The sequence below is a fragment of the Urocampus carinirostris genome, chromosome 6, assembly GCF_059441175.1.
Source record: "Urocampus carinirostris isolate Australia breed hairy pipefish chromosome 6, RoL_Ucar_1.0, whole genome shotgun sequence".
NCBI classification, from domain to species: Eukaryota; Metazoa; Chordata; class Actinopteri; order Syngnathiformes; family Syngnathidae; genus Urocampus; species Urocampus carinirostris.
In genome coordinates this window covers 14,505,061-14,520,419 of record NC_142354.1, presented here as the reverse complement: position 1 = coordinate 14,520,419, position 15,359 = coordinate 14,505,061, and the positions used below count along the sequence as shown (strand labels likewise).

At 41.6% G+C, this 15,359-nt stretch overlaps 1 protein-coding gene across 1 annotated transcript in view; it reads left to right on the top strand.

Annotated features, from left to right (window-relative positions):
• ell2 (elongation factor for RNA polymerase II 2) overlaps window positions 1-15,359 on the top strand; it is a 30,255-nt gene that overhangs the window by 11,969 nt on the left and 2,927 nt on the right. Inside the window, exons 5-11 of the mRNA XM_088337999.1 lie at window positions 4,846-5,105; window positions 5,195-5,319; window positions 8,985-9,057; window positions 9,126-9,789; window positions 10,859-10,934; window positions 14,115-14,286; window positions 14,391-14,435. Of these exons, the coding sequence (XP_088194125.1) occupies window positions 4,846-5,105; window positions 5,195-5,319; window positions 8,985-9,057; window positions 9,126-9,789; window positions 10,859-10,934; window positions 14,115-14,286; window positions 14,391-14,435 (1,415 nt within the window). The remainder of the gene's footprint in view (window positions 1-4,845; window positions 5,106-5,194; window positions 5,320-8,984; window positions 9,058-9,125; window positions 9,790-10,858; window positions 10,935-14,114; window positions 14,287-14,390; window positions 14,436-15,359) is intronic.

Below are 15,359 nucleotides of genomic sequence, written 5' to 3'. Positions count from 1 at the left end.
GCGATGTACAGCCAGAACGAGGTTTTTTTTTTTTTTTTTTTTTTTTTTTTTTTTTTTTTTTTCGTGTGACACCTTGACTGTAAAATGTAGTGACAAACGTGCCCTATATATTCTGCCAAGCATTACTCCGAAATCAGCTTTGGTATGGCTCTGTGTGTACCTGAACAGGATTAGTAGCTTACGTTTTGGACGAGATGGAGAAAATTAGCATGCAATCAAATTTGTCTCCGAGCCACAGGTACTCATAGAAAGAGCCATATATGGCTCGCGAGCCATAGGTTCCCGACCCCTGCTTTACACCAACCATATTGAATGGATGCACGATACATTCAACAATAAAAACATCTTAAGTTCTTAGCGCTCTAGAGATGCGTTACACAAAGTATGTTTACACACAAACTAGGAAGTAGAAGCCGTATTTCTTCTTTGGGATTGATGCTGGGTGACCTCTCACAACGCCACCACACGCCGGTAGCGGCGGAAAGAAGCACTCCAGTACTGTCCTCTACTTGGATAAAGGTGCACAAAATAACAAATTCTAACTTACAGCAATGTCCGGATATTTTTCGACACTCCGAAAAAAAAATCGTATCTACCGTATTTCGTAAGTCGAATGGGCGTAAGTAGGGGAGCGTCTGAAATTTGCATTTTTTTCGACATAACATGAGCCTCACCAGAATTGTCAGCCATCTTGCTGCTACACGTTTGACTCCTTTTTTGCAAAAGGCCTGGCAAAAAAGGAGTACCGTATTTTCCGCACTATAAGGCGCACCTAAAAGTCTTAATTTTTTTCAAAAGCTGACCATGCGCCTTATAACACAGTGCGCCTTATATATGGCTCAATATTAAATTCGCAAGGTCTCGCAACTTACTCAACAGCCGCCGACTCGATTTTACCCCGAACGTGGAGTAGTCCGCGGTGTATGCTGGGATTTATATACCGGCGTTTCATTGGCTAAACAATGTGTCAATCATCATTTGAATCGATCACTATTGGCTGAAGTTATTCGGGGCCTCGGATTGGCTAGATGGCCAAAACAAACCCTGCAATCGGCCGAGTTTAGCAATGGCGTAGCAAGTGCGCGGTGTATGCTGGGATTTATATACCGGCGTTTCATTGGCTAACCAATGTGTCAATCATCATTTGAATCGATCACTATTGGCTGAAGTTATTCGGAGCCTCGGATTGGCTAGATGGCCAAAACAAACCCTGCAATCGGCCGAGTTTAGCAATGGCGTAGCAAGTCCGCGGTGTATGCTGGGATTTATATATCGGCGTTTCATTGGCTAACCAATGTGTCAATCATCCGTTAAATCGATCGCTATTGGCTGAAGTTATTCGGAGCCTCGGATTGGCTAGATGGCCAAAACAAACCCTGCAATCGGCCGAGTTTAGCAATGGCGTAGCAAGTCCGCGGTGTATGCTGGGATTTATATACCGGCGTTTCATTGGCTAACCAATGTGTCAATCATCCGTTAAATCGATCGCTATTGGCTGAAGTTATTCGGAGCCTCGGATTGGCTAGATGGCCAAAACAAACCCTGCAATTGGCCTAGTTTAGCAATGGCGTAGCAAGCTTGCTAAAGTACGGCATAAAGAAACATGTTTCATTAGTCTGTATTTGTAAATATTCTACTCTCCTGGATTTACTTCACTAACGGTTGTAAGAAGACCATGATTGCGTATCATTATTGAACGTGAGAACTTAGGTGAGTTATCCGGCTTTAAATTTTCCCGGTATCTTGTTTTAGAACGATCTTGATGTTGCTGTGATGAGTTGAGTGAATTAAACTCAATTCCAAGTGTTTATTGTCATATGCACAGTAAAGTTGTGAGCGAAAAAGAAAATAGAAACATAGAAATGTTTGGCATTTCTTGAATCCCAAGACTTCAACCTTCTGAATGATATTTGAAATGATGCATTTGAGTGACATCGTACGGACACCGCAGCCGTGAAGATATAGGACCAAAAACTATTTTTTGGGGGTGCGCCCTATAGTGCGGAAAATACGGTAATATTGTGCATTTTTGTCTCTCTGAGTCTTCATAGTTTGTTGTCTTCCTTGTGCTTTTTTGCACTCTTTCGCTTGCACGACATAATTTAGCGATATCTTGTGGTCAAATAATACACACTGTCCCTTTTTAATGCTTAATTGGCTGCATTTTTAGTGAAATCCAAACCACTTTATTTCAACAGCTTTGTCTTCAATATAATAAAATCCATTTCTCATATTCCCCACTGCATTTGCGTTTGGACCTGCTCAACACGTGTTAACAAACCTGAGCAGTCTTTTTCTGTGGTGTGCAATGGAGGGTGTCAACTCAGCTTTGCAGGACATTGTCGTCTTCTACTGTTAAGGAGTGTAATTGACCCTCAGTCAGTTTTTCTTTTCTTGGCATTTTTTTGCCATCAAACATTCACGTTGCTATGATAAACTCAAATCTTTTGAATTTGAATACATTCTGCATGGATCAGACAACAACAAATACTTTTAAAATAAATTTGGTGGAATACATTTATGATTACATCCTGGCAAGGCAAATGCGGTTCAATTTAACTCAAATCAATGTTTTCTGTAAAATAATTTCCCTGCTTAAAAAAATAAGACCTGTAACCTCGTTGTGATCAAATTTAAGAGAGTTGACAATGGCAAAAGCATAATGTCATTATTTTTACCTCTCCCCTCTGTCACAAATGTATTCAATCATAGTTTTCGAATATTTTTAACAAGAATAGAAAAACATTTTCTAGTAAACAGAGGACAACATCTTAATGATCTAAGAGGAGGCCCTGAAAATGTTTGGCTGACTTTGCAGGTGTGAATGCCACTTCTTATTGTCATTACATTCCTGACATTGCTGTCTTGGGCGATTTAAACTCCGAACAGTCGAGCAACATCATCGAGGTGTTTATCTTGTTATTTAAAGAATATTCCCCAAATGTGTTTTAAAACCGACAATAGCATACAGGTTGCAGTTTTCTTTGTGTTTGCAGTGTTAATATTTGATGACGAGAGATAACAGAAACGCAAAGCGTGTTAGATGGTTTATTATTGCAACGTGTACACGTGAAATGCACAAGATGTTCTGTGAAAAAGAAAGCCGGGACATGAAAACGTTTATTAAAATGTGTTCCCGATTATAAGCCTTTTGGCTGGGGCTATGTTGGTTCAATGTCACTACAGACATGCAGCTCCTAAGCAACATGTCTCCTATAACTATTCTTATCAATGCCTGTATAATAATTTTGACCAGAATTTGGTGTTTTTAAGATATGGAAAACGAGTATTTTTAATACAGTAATGCATACATGTATAAATGATGAAACAAGCGCCGCAATATAAGAGCAGCCAATAAAATCTTGCAACCGAGCAAGAAAACTACTTCAGCTCATTTGCAGGCTCTCTCGAGAGAGATTTGCATTAACAAGGCAGGAAAGAAACTAATGAGTGTGGGGAAATGCTGACAAACAAGGTGGTCCAAGAAAAAAAAGCTGCCCGTTTGTAGAATTGGCATCTAATTTAAAATTACGCGGCTGGCGCAGTAAACATTCAATTTAGTTCCTGGTAACAGTTCAAGGAGTTCAATTGGGATCAATTATTTATTCTGCAGCTTAGTTTTTTCAGTCTGCTTTTTGACTAACGTGAAGATAGGCAGTGTTTCCCCTCACGAGCCCTAAACTAATGAAGAGATTGTGAATTTCATAAAGCCTAAGCACACGTCGGTAAAAATATTCAAACAAACACACTTGCCACCATGAGAGGCAACTTTGTCTTGTCCTTTCTAATCCAACCATATCCCCACACTTGGTCACATCAGTTTTAGATCCCTATGATACAACATTAAACCATTCAGAAGTGTGGAATGCAAAGCAAATTGTTGTATGGGGAGGGGGTATAGAAACCTACTGTAATCAGCTAATAACTTCGAACCCCCGGCACACCAGGTACAAACATGAAAATTGTACCTACATATTAAACATCAGTGACAAAAAAAGTATATAGTAAGAACTACATATTTATTATGTTCATATAATTAAATACTATTGTAAATCAAATTTCATTTTCCTTTTAGTGTATATTTAGCTACCTTTTGTGTGATGTGACTTGAGACTGCTACAGTGGAGTTGGTGGGTGGATGCGAGGAGACGGCAGATTCAAATTGAAACCAATCTTTAAACTACTGCTTGCGAAGATTGTCATACCCAAGACTTATTGTATTTCCTCCCCTATTCTTAATAATTGTTGCAGTTGTCGATTGGTTACTGCCATATTCCTTGGCGAGGTTAACGATGTGTGTGCTTTCTTCATATTTCTCGACAATTTCATGCTTTGTTTCCCTGTTTATAATTTTTTTGCTTTTTCTTCAGCATCACTGCTAGTCTTGAACTATAGCTAAACTATAGTAACTTGTAAGGTCTTTATGAAGCACACAGGCTTCTGATCTGAACAAAGAGAGAGAAAGGGATTGTGGAAGCCAATAGCATATCAGCATTTTCATGACTATATGATGATGACCAATAGCTGGCAGCCATATCGTAGACGCAAAAGGCATGTGAGCAATATGCCCAACACAGCAAAGTTGAATTTTTTTAGGTTTTTGGGCATGCAAATGTTTTTATTGTTGATAGCGTAGTGTGGGGAAAATACCGTAACTAAAGCCTCCCCATAAAAAAGGGTATCCTACATTGTAACCTGAAAATATTGTAAGTTGGGGTCTTTGCTAGTATTAAGATATAAGTGTCATCAGTCAGTTAATAACGGCATGAATAGTAAGATCCTCCATAATCATGCAATCACGCTAATTCCCCCTTGTGTGGTTAATGAAAAACCGTCTTTCCCCAGGAAAGAAAGTCCACATCCGTAAAGCAGCACTGTCCACACCCGAGGTCGTCCCAGAGCGCAAGCGCTCGATGCCCATCAATCCAGCCAATACCATCCGCAAGTGCCTCTCCAACAACCCCGTATCCCAGCGGCCCTTCCGGGACCGCATCCTGCACCTTTTGGCGCTCAGGTCTTACAAGAAGCTGGAGGTGCTGGCCCGTTTGCAGCGGGACGGCATCAACCCCAAGGACCGCAACTCCCTGGGGAGCACGCTGCAACAGGTGCCATCTCTTTTGGCTTCTGCTGAACATTACATGTGCAAACGTTCGGTCTCCATGCAGTTTTAGCTGAAATGTAAAATTTCCATCAGGTGGCAAACCTTAACCCCAAAGACAACACCTACTCTCTGAAGGACTTTGTTTACCGTGATGTCCAGAGAGACTGGCCTGGCTACTCCGAAGATGAGAAGAGCCAGGTGGAGCGTATTCTGACTCGGTAAATTCCGTTTTAAAGTTTCATCTTTGCATCACAAAACGAAGTTTGATTTTTACTCCAGACTTTATTTATTAAGCTCAACCTTAATCTAAAGTATCTTGTCTTTAAATGCAAACTGCCATCCGGTAGCCTGAACCTAGAATTGTCGCATGGCCCAGTTACATTCCCTTGTGATGTTTATGCTTTGTTTCTGTATTTTAATCATTTGAAACCAAAATTCTGTATCTGTTGGACTTTTTTTTATAAAATGGACCTCAACAAGTTGCCCTCTCATTAAGTGCATTAAAAAAGTACCGTATTTTCTGCACTATAGGGCGCACCGGGTTATAGGGCGCACCCCCAAAAAATAGTTTTTGGTCCTATATCTTCCATAGATAAGGCGCACCGGATTATAAGGCGCTACAATGGGAACGTCGACAAAACATTCAGATGATTCAGTCCAACTGATTACCCCCTTAACATTCCCAAAGCTTGCAAAGAAGCAAATACGTGTCGTAGACACGTGCGGATGCGGTGTCCGTACGATGTCACTTAAATGCGTCATTTCAAATATCATTCGGAAGGTTGAAGTCTTGGGATTCAAGAAATGCCAAACATTTCTATGTTTCTATTTTCTTTTTCGCTCACAACTTTACTGTGCATATGACAATAAACACTTGGAATTGAGTTTAATTCACTCAACTCATCACAGCAACATCAAGATCGTTCTAAAACAAGATACCGGGAAAATTTAAAGCCGCATAACTCACCTAAGTTCTCACGTTCAATAATGATACGCAATCATGGTCTTCTTACAACCGTGAGTGAAGTAAATCCAGGAGAGTAGAATATTTACAAATACAGACTAATGAAACATGTTTCTTTATGGCGTACTTTAGCAAGCTTGTTACGCCATTGCTAAACTCGGCCGATTGCAGGGTTTGTTTTGGCCATCTAGCCAATCCGAGGCTCCGAATAACTTCAGCCAATAGTGATCGATTCAAATGATGATTGACACATTGATTAGCCAATGAAACGCCGGTATATAAATCCCAGCATACACCGCGGACTACTCCACGTTCGGGGTAAAATCGAGTCGGCAGCTGTTGAGTAAGTTGCGAGACCTTGCGAATTTAATATTGAGCCATATATAAGGCGCACTGTGTTATAAGGCGCATGGTCAGCTTTTGAAAAAAATTAAGACTTTTAGGTGCGCCTTGTAGTGCGCAAAATACGGTAAGTGGTGGGGCCTATCATGAACTTCAAATTTAAAATTCTCGGTGGGTTGGTTGCATCCCTTAACCACTAGGGTCATACAAGCACCATTTCCTGCACCCATCCCTCTCCAGGCCTTGTCATAAATTATACATTTTAGTTATCTAATTTTAATGTATAAAATTGAATGGGAAGCAATTTTTTGAGTCATGTGAGTAAGCAAATGGCTGTAACGGTGTTCTATACGTTGTCTGTATTACTAAGACTCACAAGTGGAGAGTATCTTTTCATGCTGCTTAAATCGTACATCCGTGCTCATTGGCATCTCTCAACATACTGTCTCTGGAAATGGGTGTTACCTTTAATGTCCACAGACAGCTCCTAACTCAGGAACTTTAGTCCCGCCTATTAGTTCCTACCAATATTCCCACGATGGCTGCTAATTGCTAATAACATAACAACCTTCAGAGACAAGTAAGATCTTAAGCCCGAGTCTGAGCCCTACCTGAATGTCGTCCAGTCAATGTTGATAAATTGTTGGTTAATGTAACCTCTGCAGACATAGAAATCTATCTATCTACTTTGGTCATATCCCTCAAGTGGGGTGACCGACAGCAAGACAAACACATACAATAACAAAGAAAATAAAAGGGGAGAAAAAAAAAAAAAATATATATATATATATATATATAGCAAAAAACACAAAATTTTTTGGACCATGGCAAACCCAATTGCCCAAACACCCAAACAAGTTAGGCACCTCTGCACCTAAGTTGGTCATGCTTTCGTCCCTCCTGATGAAATGGGACACCAGAAAGTGGCCATCTCACTCGGGTAAGGGTGACACAACAGCAGGGCCCGACAGCTTTCACTGGTTTACCCCTGCCGCATCATACGGGTGCCCAGCCCATCCTTAAGAACGCGTCCACAATCCCACTATCTTTTCAAAACACCTCTCCACTCATTCCTATCGCCAACAAGAGCTCTAGCTTCCATTATATTTGGACCTCTTTCCTGCAGTGCATTCATAACACCATCCATCCACGTCAATCGCGGCCTTTCTCTTGGTCTCCTTCCATTGACTTCTGCTCTGTAGATCCTCTTCAACATTCGCTCCTCATCCATCCTCTCCATGTGTCCAAACCAACAGAGTGCTCTCTTATCAACACGCTTGCTCAGTTCCACGACTACTCCAGTTCTGTCTCTCACAATTTAATTTCTCAATCTATCCAATCTTATCACTCCTAACATACTCCTCAAACACTTAATCTCAAAAACATTCAATTTCCTTCTTAAATCTGCGTTCAGGCTCCAAGTCTCTGCACCATACAACACAGTGCACAATCACACTCTCATACAGTCCCCTCTTAACATCCATACTCATAATCTTGTTGTTCATCACTCTCCTCGGAGCACCCAAAACCTTGCTTCCTTAATTTACTCTGTGCAATACCTCGCACTCCATTCCACCGACTGCAGCCACATCACAACCCAAGTACCTAAAGCTTTCAACTTCTTCCAGCACCTGTCCATGCAACTTGATTTCTAACGTCATGCCCACTCCATCACGTGAACAATTCATCACCTTACTCTTCCCAACATTGACAAATAACCTACGCCTATCACATACTCTTCCAAACTCCTTTACCAACCTTATCAATGTTTCCTCAGAATCGGCCACAAGCGCTGTGTCATCTGCAAACAACAACTGACTTACCTGCCACACTGTTCCACTGTTGTCCATCATCTCTACACCTCTGCATTCTTGCATTCACCATTCTCACCACGCCATCCATGTACACATTAAACAGCCATGGTGATATCACACACCCCTGTCTCACACCAGTCAGCACAGGGAACCACTCACTTGTCTCACTCCCTACTCTTACACATGCTCTGCTCGTTCATATAAAAACTCGGCAAGACATAGAAATCTAAAAGATGTACATTTATATTCTTGTTTAACGTAGATTTTGTTACTCGATTTTTTTTTTAGCCCCATTCTTACCCTCTGTTCACTGAAAATACTGCTATTTGCTTCGAGGGGGATGCCACATGTGCGGTCCCTTCTCAAGATTCCTTCATTTTCCTCATGTTGGGTTTTTTTTTTTAGTTTTTCCTTGCCCTCATGTTGGTTCCAGATCAAGGAATGGTGTAAAAATAGTCTGAAAAAATAGTCTGTGTAATAACCTGTGAAGCCCTTTGAGACTCTTTGTGATTAAGGGCTATACAAATAAAAATGACTAGACTTGACTTGAATGTGGCTAATTGATAAATTACTAATATTTTCTAAGTGATAGATGACTGGTTTGGTCAAATAGATTTGAGCATAAAGCTAGTTGCTGGGACGTGGCTAATAAATATAGCATTTAGTGTAGATAGTTGAAATGGATTTTTGGGGGGTCATTTGTAGCAGTGGATGATGCCGTATGTGTTAATACATTTTTATTACTACCTTCTTTCTACAATAGCAAACTTGGCATTCCTACTGAGTCCATCTCCTCAAACAGTTCTCCCAAAGACAGTTCACCTTCATCCCCTCAGGTTTGTCTCAAACATTAATACAGGCACAGTTACTCCCAACCTGCTTCAAACATGTTTCTCCTCTGCAGAAGCGCCAAGCAGACTTCGACTTTATAGATCCTTTGGCGCCAAAGAAGGCCCGCATATCTCACCTCAGCAATCGCGGGCCAGCCACATCTTTATCGTCCTCAGACCGTCACGAGGAGGACAGGTGCCCCGGCGCTAAATGCTCTTCGCTGCCCTCCAACATCATCATGGCCCCTCCAACCAAGCTCTTTGTTCCTTCTCATCCGCCTTCGTCCTCGCACCAGCAGCCTAGCCCGGCTTCTAGCTCAAATTCACCCTGCACCCCGGAGGGCTGCGGTACCCAGGACCTGCCCGTGGACCAGAGTTCCTCCTGTATGGAACCCTCTTCGAGTTCTTCGTCAACCAATAGGGCTCTGCAGCAGCGTTGTCAGCTCCCTGTCCAAGCAGTGGCCATGCCAAGCCCTCCTTCCTGTACATCGCTTACTGTTACCTCTTCTGTGATCAGCAGCCCTCCTTCATCCACCACTGACAAGAAGTTCAAGAAGAAGTCTAAAAAGCACAAAGGCAAAGATTACCAGCGGAATAAAGGGAAACGGACAGAAAAGGGTGGCAACATTTCACCAAGCCTAGTCAAGGAGGCAAAGGAAGGTCCAAAATCTAAAATGAGGCAGAATGAGGAGGATAAAAGAAGAGTAGTCAAGGACAGTCATCCTCACCCATATCAAGGTCTGTTATTAATAATTCCCTTGTAGAAATCTATAGATTTCATTTTTTTATTTAAACTGAAAATATTTCTAAACCGTAGTATGATATATGGGCCTCCAATGCTCTAAAGATGGTTTACGGATCACTTAACCACCTGGGTCGTCGAGGCACCACTTCCTGTGGTGCACCTTGGGAAAGTACTGCCTGGCGGCGCCCACCCCTTTCCAGTCCGTTTTTTGGAGAGGGGTTTCCTCCCCCACATGTAACAGATAGTACTGGTTTCCATAGTTACCAGTAGCAGAATCCTCCTGATCTGACTCAGATACAGTACTATGATCATCAGATTGCTGTTTTTCGGTGTCATCCAGCTCTTGAGAAATGAGCCGGATCCAGGCATTGATGGGTAGTGGCATCTCTGTGACAGTACTGATACTAGATCCTAAATCACTGAGGAAAAACTTTTGTTCTAAAATATTGGAGTAGGTCTGTTTTGCCTGGTACTTTGATTAATATTGAGAAGCAGTATACAGCTGTTTTATCCATGTCTAAGGACTGCCACTTTTTTGCTAGGTTTGACAACCAAACACGGGTTCTGTTTCGTAAAGCAGAACTGTCCTTGGTCCCAACCATGGTGTCAAAATATTTCCACCCAAGATGGATGAAACAAATGATTTTGCTGCATGTTTCGTTTTTCACTCATACGCTAAAAAAGGCTCCGCCACAGTTCTCATATCCTTCGAAGTCCAAACTACTGAATGAATAAAGTATAAACAGATATTGATATAGAGAGCATCTGAAGTTCAACTTAGATCAGCTATAGAACAAGGTTGTGACTGTGCCAGTCTGAAAACCAAAATTGGCTTATTGTGGTTTCTCAATAAGCCAGATTTTAATATATATATATTTACTTAAAAGTACAAGCAATTAAGCTCCATTTTGTTTTGGGTATTCTGCCCAATCATATTTGGCCTGGCATTGCAGCGACAAAGACACTGTAAGGCGTGTGTTTGGGAAAATGCAGCAACGGAATCCAGTCATGCGTAAATGAAAGGTTATTCAAGATATTTAGTGTACTTTTTTTTTTTTTCAGACTTACCTGAGAAAGAGAAGAACACAGGCCAATCTACTGTATTTTCAACCACAATCGAGGCGCCGGACTATGAAATGTAAGTTGTCCCGAGAAAAATGAATTAATGGAATTAAAGTTTTAGCCATTGGTCATACCTCTAGACCAGGGGTCGGCAACCTATGACACGCGTGCCTGCAGTGGCACGCGAGGGGTTAACAAGTGGCATTTGAGTGCACGGCAAAGTAATGATTTTTTTCTTTTTTTTTTAAATGCGCATTTTTACCTGAAATTTAGACATTTTCATTACGCGCTGTGTTGTTTAGCGGCTTTACGGTAGCGCCCCTCCTCACTTTCTGCTCCGTGTGTGAGCGTGTGTCTGCTCGGTGCTTCGCAGAGGAGGAGAGATCCGTGTTTTAACCCTCCCACAGAAATACCGGCGAGCAATAAATGAACAAATCACTACAGCTTCTCTAGCGAAAAAAATCTCGTTCTCTTCAGCCAGCATGGATAGATGGCTGAGGCTTTGTGCAAAAAATGACCGTGCTGTTTGTGCCTTATGCCTCGAGCATTGTACCTCGTACGTCAAGTGTTTAATGTCATTACGAGACAAAACATGAATTCAAGGATGAGTCTGGAAAAGCGGAGACATTTAAATGCATTGTTTCCAGGTACGGCAAACAAACGCAGACCCTGAAAATATTTGTCACTGCTAAAAACACCACCACTGAAGCAAGCTATCACATTGCTCACTGCATGGCAAAGCACGGAAAACAATTTACTGATGGCGAATGTATTAAAGGTGTGTGAGTGTTTCAAGTTTTTGAAATAAGATTTTATTGATGAATGGTATGGTAGTTGTCCATATCACTTGTTGTTTGATTGTACTTCATTGTTGATGAAGAATGGTTGAAGTCATGGATGTCTACAGGCCTTGCCACATGTTGCTCTCATTCATTTTTTAGTTTGTTGATGAACAAGATAAAATTGGTCAGTTATACGATTTCATAGTATATCCAGGTGGACTGGGGTAAAATGACAGCTCTGTTGGATATACAAAATTTGTTGTGCGAGTCATTAATCTTGGTGTGGCACACTGATTTACAAGGACATTTGAAAGTGGCAATCCACACCGAAAAGGTTGCTGATCCCTGCTCTAGACTGACAAAGAGGGATGCCCTAAAATGTTGTCGGCGGAAAATGGTCAGTGTTTTCTGTTTTGGTCGAAAAAGAAATGAAACTGAGAAAGGACTTTGAAAAGGAGTGTAGGTCTGGTCTTTGTATCGGTGGAGAAAGTCTGTTTATTTGAGTGATGAACATTATATTGGTGGGGACACATCTCCAACCATGCCAAAACTAGGCTCTTGCGTCAGTGCTAAGTGAGGCAAGCCGTCTGAAGCTGGCTTTCACTTAGGGGGTAGTCAGTGCATGACACGACTGTTCATTTTTAATTTTGCACACGAGAAGGAATAAGATAAGCTGTCAAAACAGAAGTTCGGTCAAGCTTTTACAAAAAAGACTTGTTCTCTTCCGCTTCCACGTTTTGGACAGCTAGCAAGACTTAGCGTAAATTCCGGACTACAGAGCGCACCTGATTATAAGCCGCACCTACCACATTTTAAGAGGAAAACCGATTTTGTACTTACACAAGCCGCACCTGTATATAAGCCACATGTGCCCACATTAAGAAAATGTAACACTAACACAAAATTAACCCAGACCAGTCTTAAGTCCTGCGATTGTAACCGAATATCCTTCATTAAAGTACACAGTCCAAAAATCGCAGCCGTTAAAATGAACGGAAAATTATACCGGTACTTAAGGTTTGATGCAGACCGGCAGAGTCCGGATCCCGTTGAAAGTAATCCAAAGAAAAGGGTGGGGAAAATATATATCCACCATTGTCCGCCGTGTCCACAAACACTCACCTTTACCGGTCCCCACTTCCCGTCAGCCCGTGTTTGTTACCCCCCCCTTCTTTTTAATTCGCCTGTCCAAAATAAATGCATTACAAAAATATACACTTGCAAATACATATGATACATGGTTACACATATTTACAAAGAAAGACGGTGCACAGAGAGAGTTTTCAAAGCTTTAATAATAATAATATAACTTTCATCCCAAACGATGCCTGTGACAGGGTAATGGTAGCAACACGCTAGCAACACACTCGCAACACAGTGAACGGGTCTGCTAAAAAAACATACCGTACTTGTAAAAATCACGGTAAACCGTCCTCATCTTCCTCCTTAGAACTAAGGCCATCAAAGTCGTCTTCCTCAGTGTCAGAAAGAAACTTTGTCATATAAACGTCGTCCCACGCTCGCGCCGTCACTGTCGCTGGAACGCTCATCCACTCCTGATTCTGTGCCCTCCTCTCCATCACGCAGCAGACCGGCTTTTCAGAACCTGTTGGTGGATTTTTTTATGCTGCCCCACGCTGTCAGGATCCACTGGAAGACTTGAGAAAAATTTGCCTTTTGCATGCGGCCAGTTTTAGTGAAAGATTTCTCGCCGCTAGTCAAGCCAAGAGTTTGCCGTCTTTTCCGGCGCATATATTCCACCGGTCTAAATCTTACCTTTTCTACTCGAGCGCCGCTGGCGGCCGTTAGAAAAATTACATAAATTGGCCACATCACTGAATAAGCCGCAGGGTTGAAAGTTTGGGGAAAAAGTAGCGCTTTAGAGTCCGGAATTTACAGTATGCTAATGTTTAAATGATAACGTTACAGAGCTAAACTACTACTACTCTATCCGTAAAACATGTGTTTGACATTCAGTCCATTCCTCCCCAAAGTTGATTGGCTGGTGCTAGGCTATGTGCAAGTAGTTTATTTTACCAAGATTATTTTTCTTTAGCGAATATTAGACTGCGAACTACCGCAACAACACATTAATCATCATCATCACCTATCTCCTTCTCCAGTTTTCTTGTCTGTATTAAATATACTATTTCTTAAAAGCTAAAATGGCAACTAACACGATCTTAAAATGGGGCGCTCAAGTGTGTGCATTGTAGCAGCTACGAGCTTTTTTTCATAATAGCCACTTGACTCAAAATACAATAAACTATATTGTTATTTGTATTTTAGATCTTTGAACAGTTTTACTTCTTCTGTATCACTTTGTCTATTTTTTAGTCGTGAGAAGGAACATTTTTATGTCTCGTAAATTTTTTGCAAGTCAATGTGTTCATTTCGGCCAAGTATTTCACAGTTCTGGCCTAAAATTTTCACTTGGTGCACCCTTTCTGAAAGCCGTTTTTTGGTTTTGCTAGAAAATACACAGCACTAGTGTCCACGGACCAGAGACAACGCTACAAAAACGACTTCAATGCCGAGTACGACGAGTACCGTCTTTTGCACGCTCGCGTAGAGAAGATCACGCGCCGCTTCACACAACTGGATTCCAAGTGCCGGAAGCTGGCCCCTGGAACCAAAGAGTATCAGGTCCTTCTTTGATTTTTTTCATTTATTAAATTTGCACTCATTGATGGTTAAGAACAAGCTTGTTCGCATCAGTTCTAAAGGGTGTTTTCTGTTTGATTTTGTAGAAAGTGCAAGAAGAAGTCGTGAAAGAATACAAAAAGATGAAGCAGGTAAGCAGCCGCATTGTGATGTCACTCTGAAACTTTTCCTAAAATGGTGTCCTCCCTTTTTTGTGGTTTGCTCACAGCACCTCACCCTTCATCCACACCGCCCTTTTTGTACTCTGTGGAAAGAAACATACGTCAATACAAGGGCAGTTAGCAAATTAATTTAATCAGTGTAATTACCTCGATCTTAGCCAGCCCGTTTAGAATCATATGAAAGTTTGGTGTGTATTGTCCCGCGGTGTACATGGATGCAGATTTATAATAACTCGGGTCTCCTAAAGGCCCACATTAAACCACACCACCTACATTGGATATTACCGAATCTTACTGCAATATGTATTCTGTGTAGCACTAGTTACTCTATATAACACGCTACAGTGGGCATTTGCACGTCACACTGGGTATTTGTATATTGTATTCTTTTGGCTTTTTTATTGTACTGTTCTCAGCTCAGGGATGCTGCTGGAAATGTGAATTTCCCTTAGGGGATGAATAAAGTATCTATCTATCTATCTATCTAATCATGAATTGCAGCTCATGTCAAAAATGAAATGATCTGCATTTTATATAGCGCTTTTCAAGTCAATGACTTCTCAAGGCGCTTTACAGTGTGCTTCACATTTCCCAATAGCAGCCTTGCAGCCATGTAAGGCGCTAACCTAGTTATTGGGGGTATTAGGGGTTCAGTGTCTTACCCAAGGACACTTCGACATGTAACACGGACGAGCCAGGATTCGAACTGGGATCCCTTGATTCCAAGACGAGCGCTCTACCTCCTGAGCTACTGCCGCCCTTATTGGTACTTGGTATGTGGCATTCGTGTCAAATGAACGAGAGGCGCCGCAAGTCCTCTTGCTTCAGAAATGTTGCGTTCTTTTTGATTACCACGAAATGCTCTGCATTTATATGGCGCTTTTTAAGTCATCG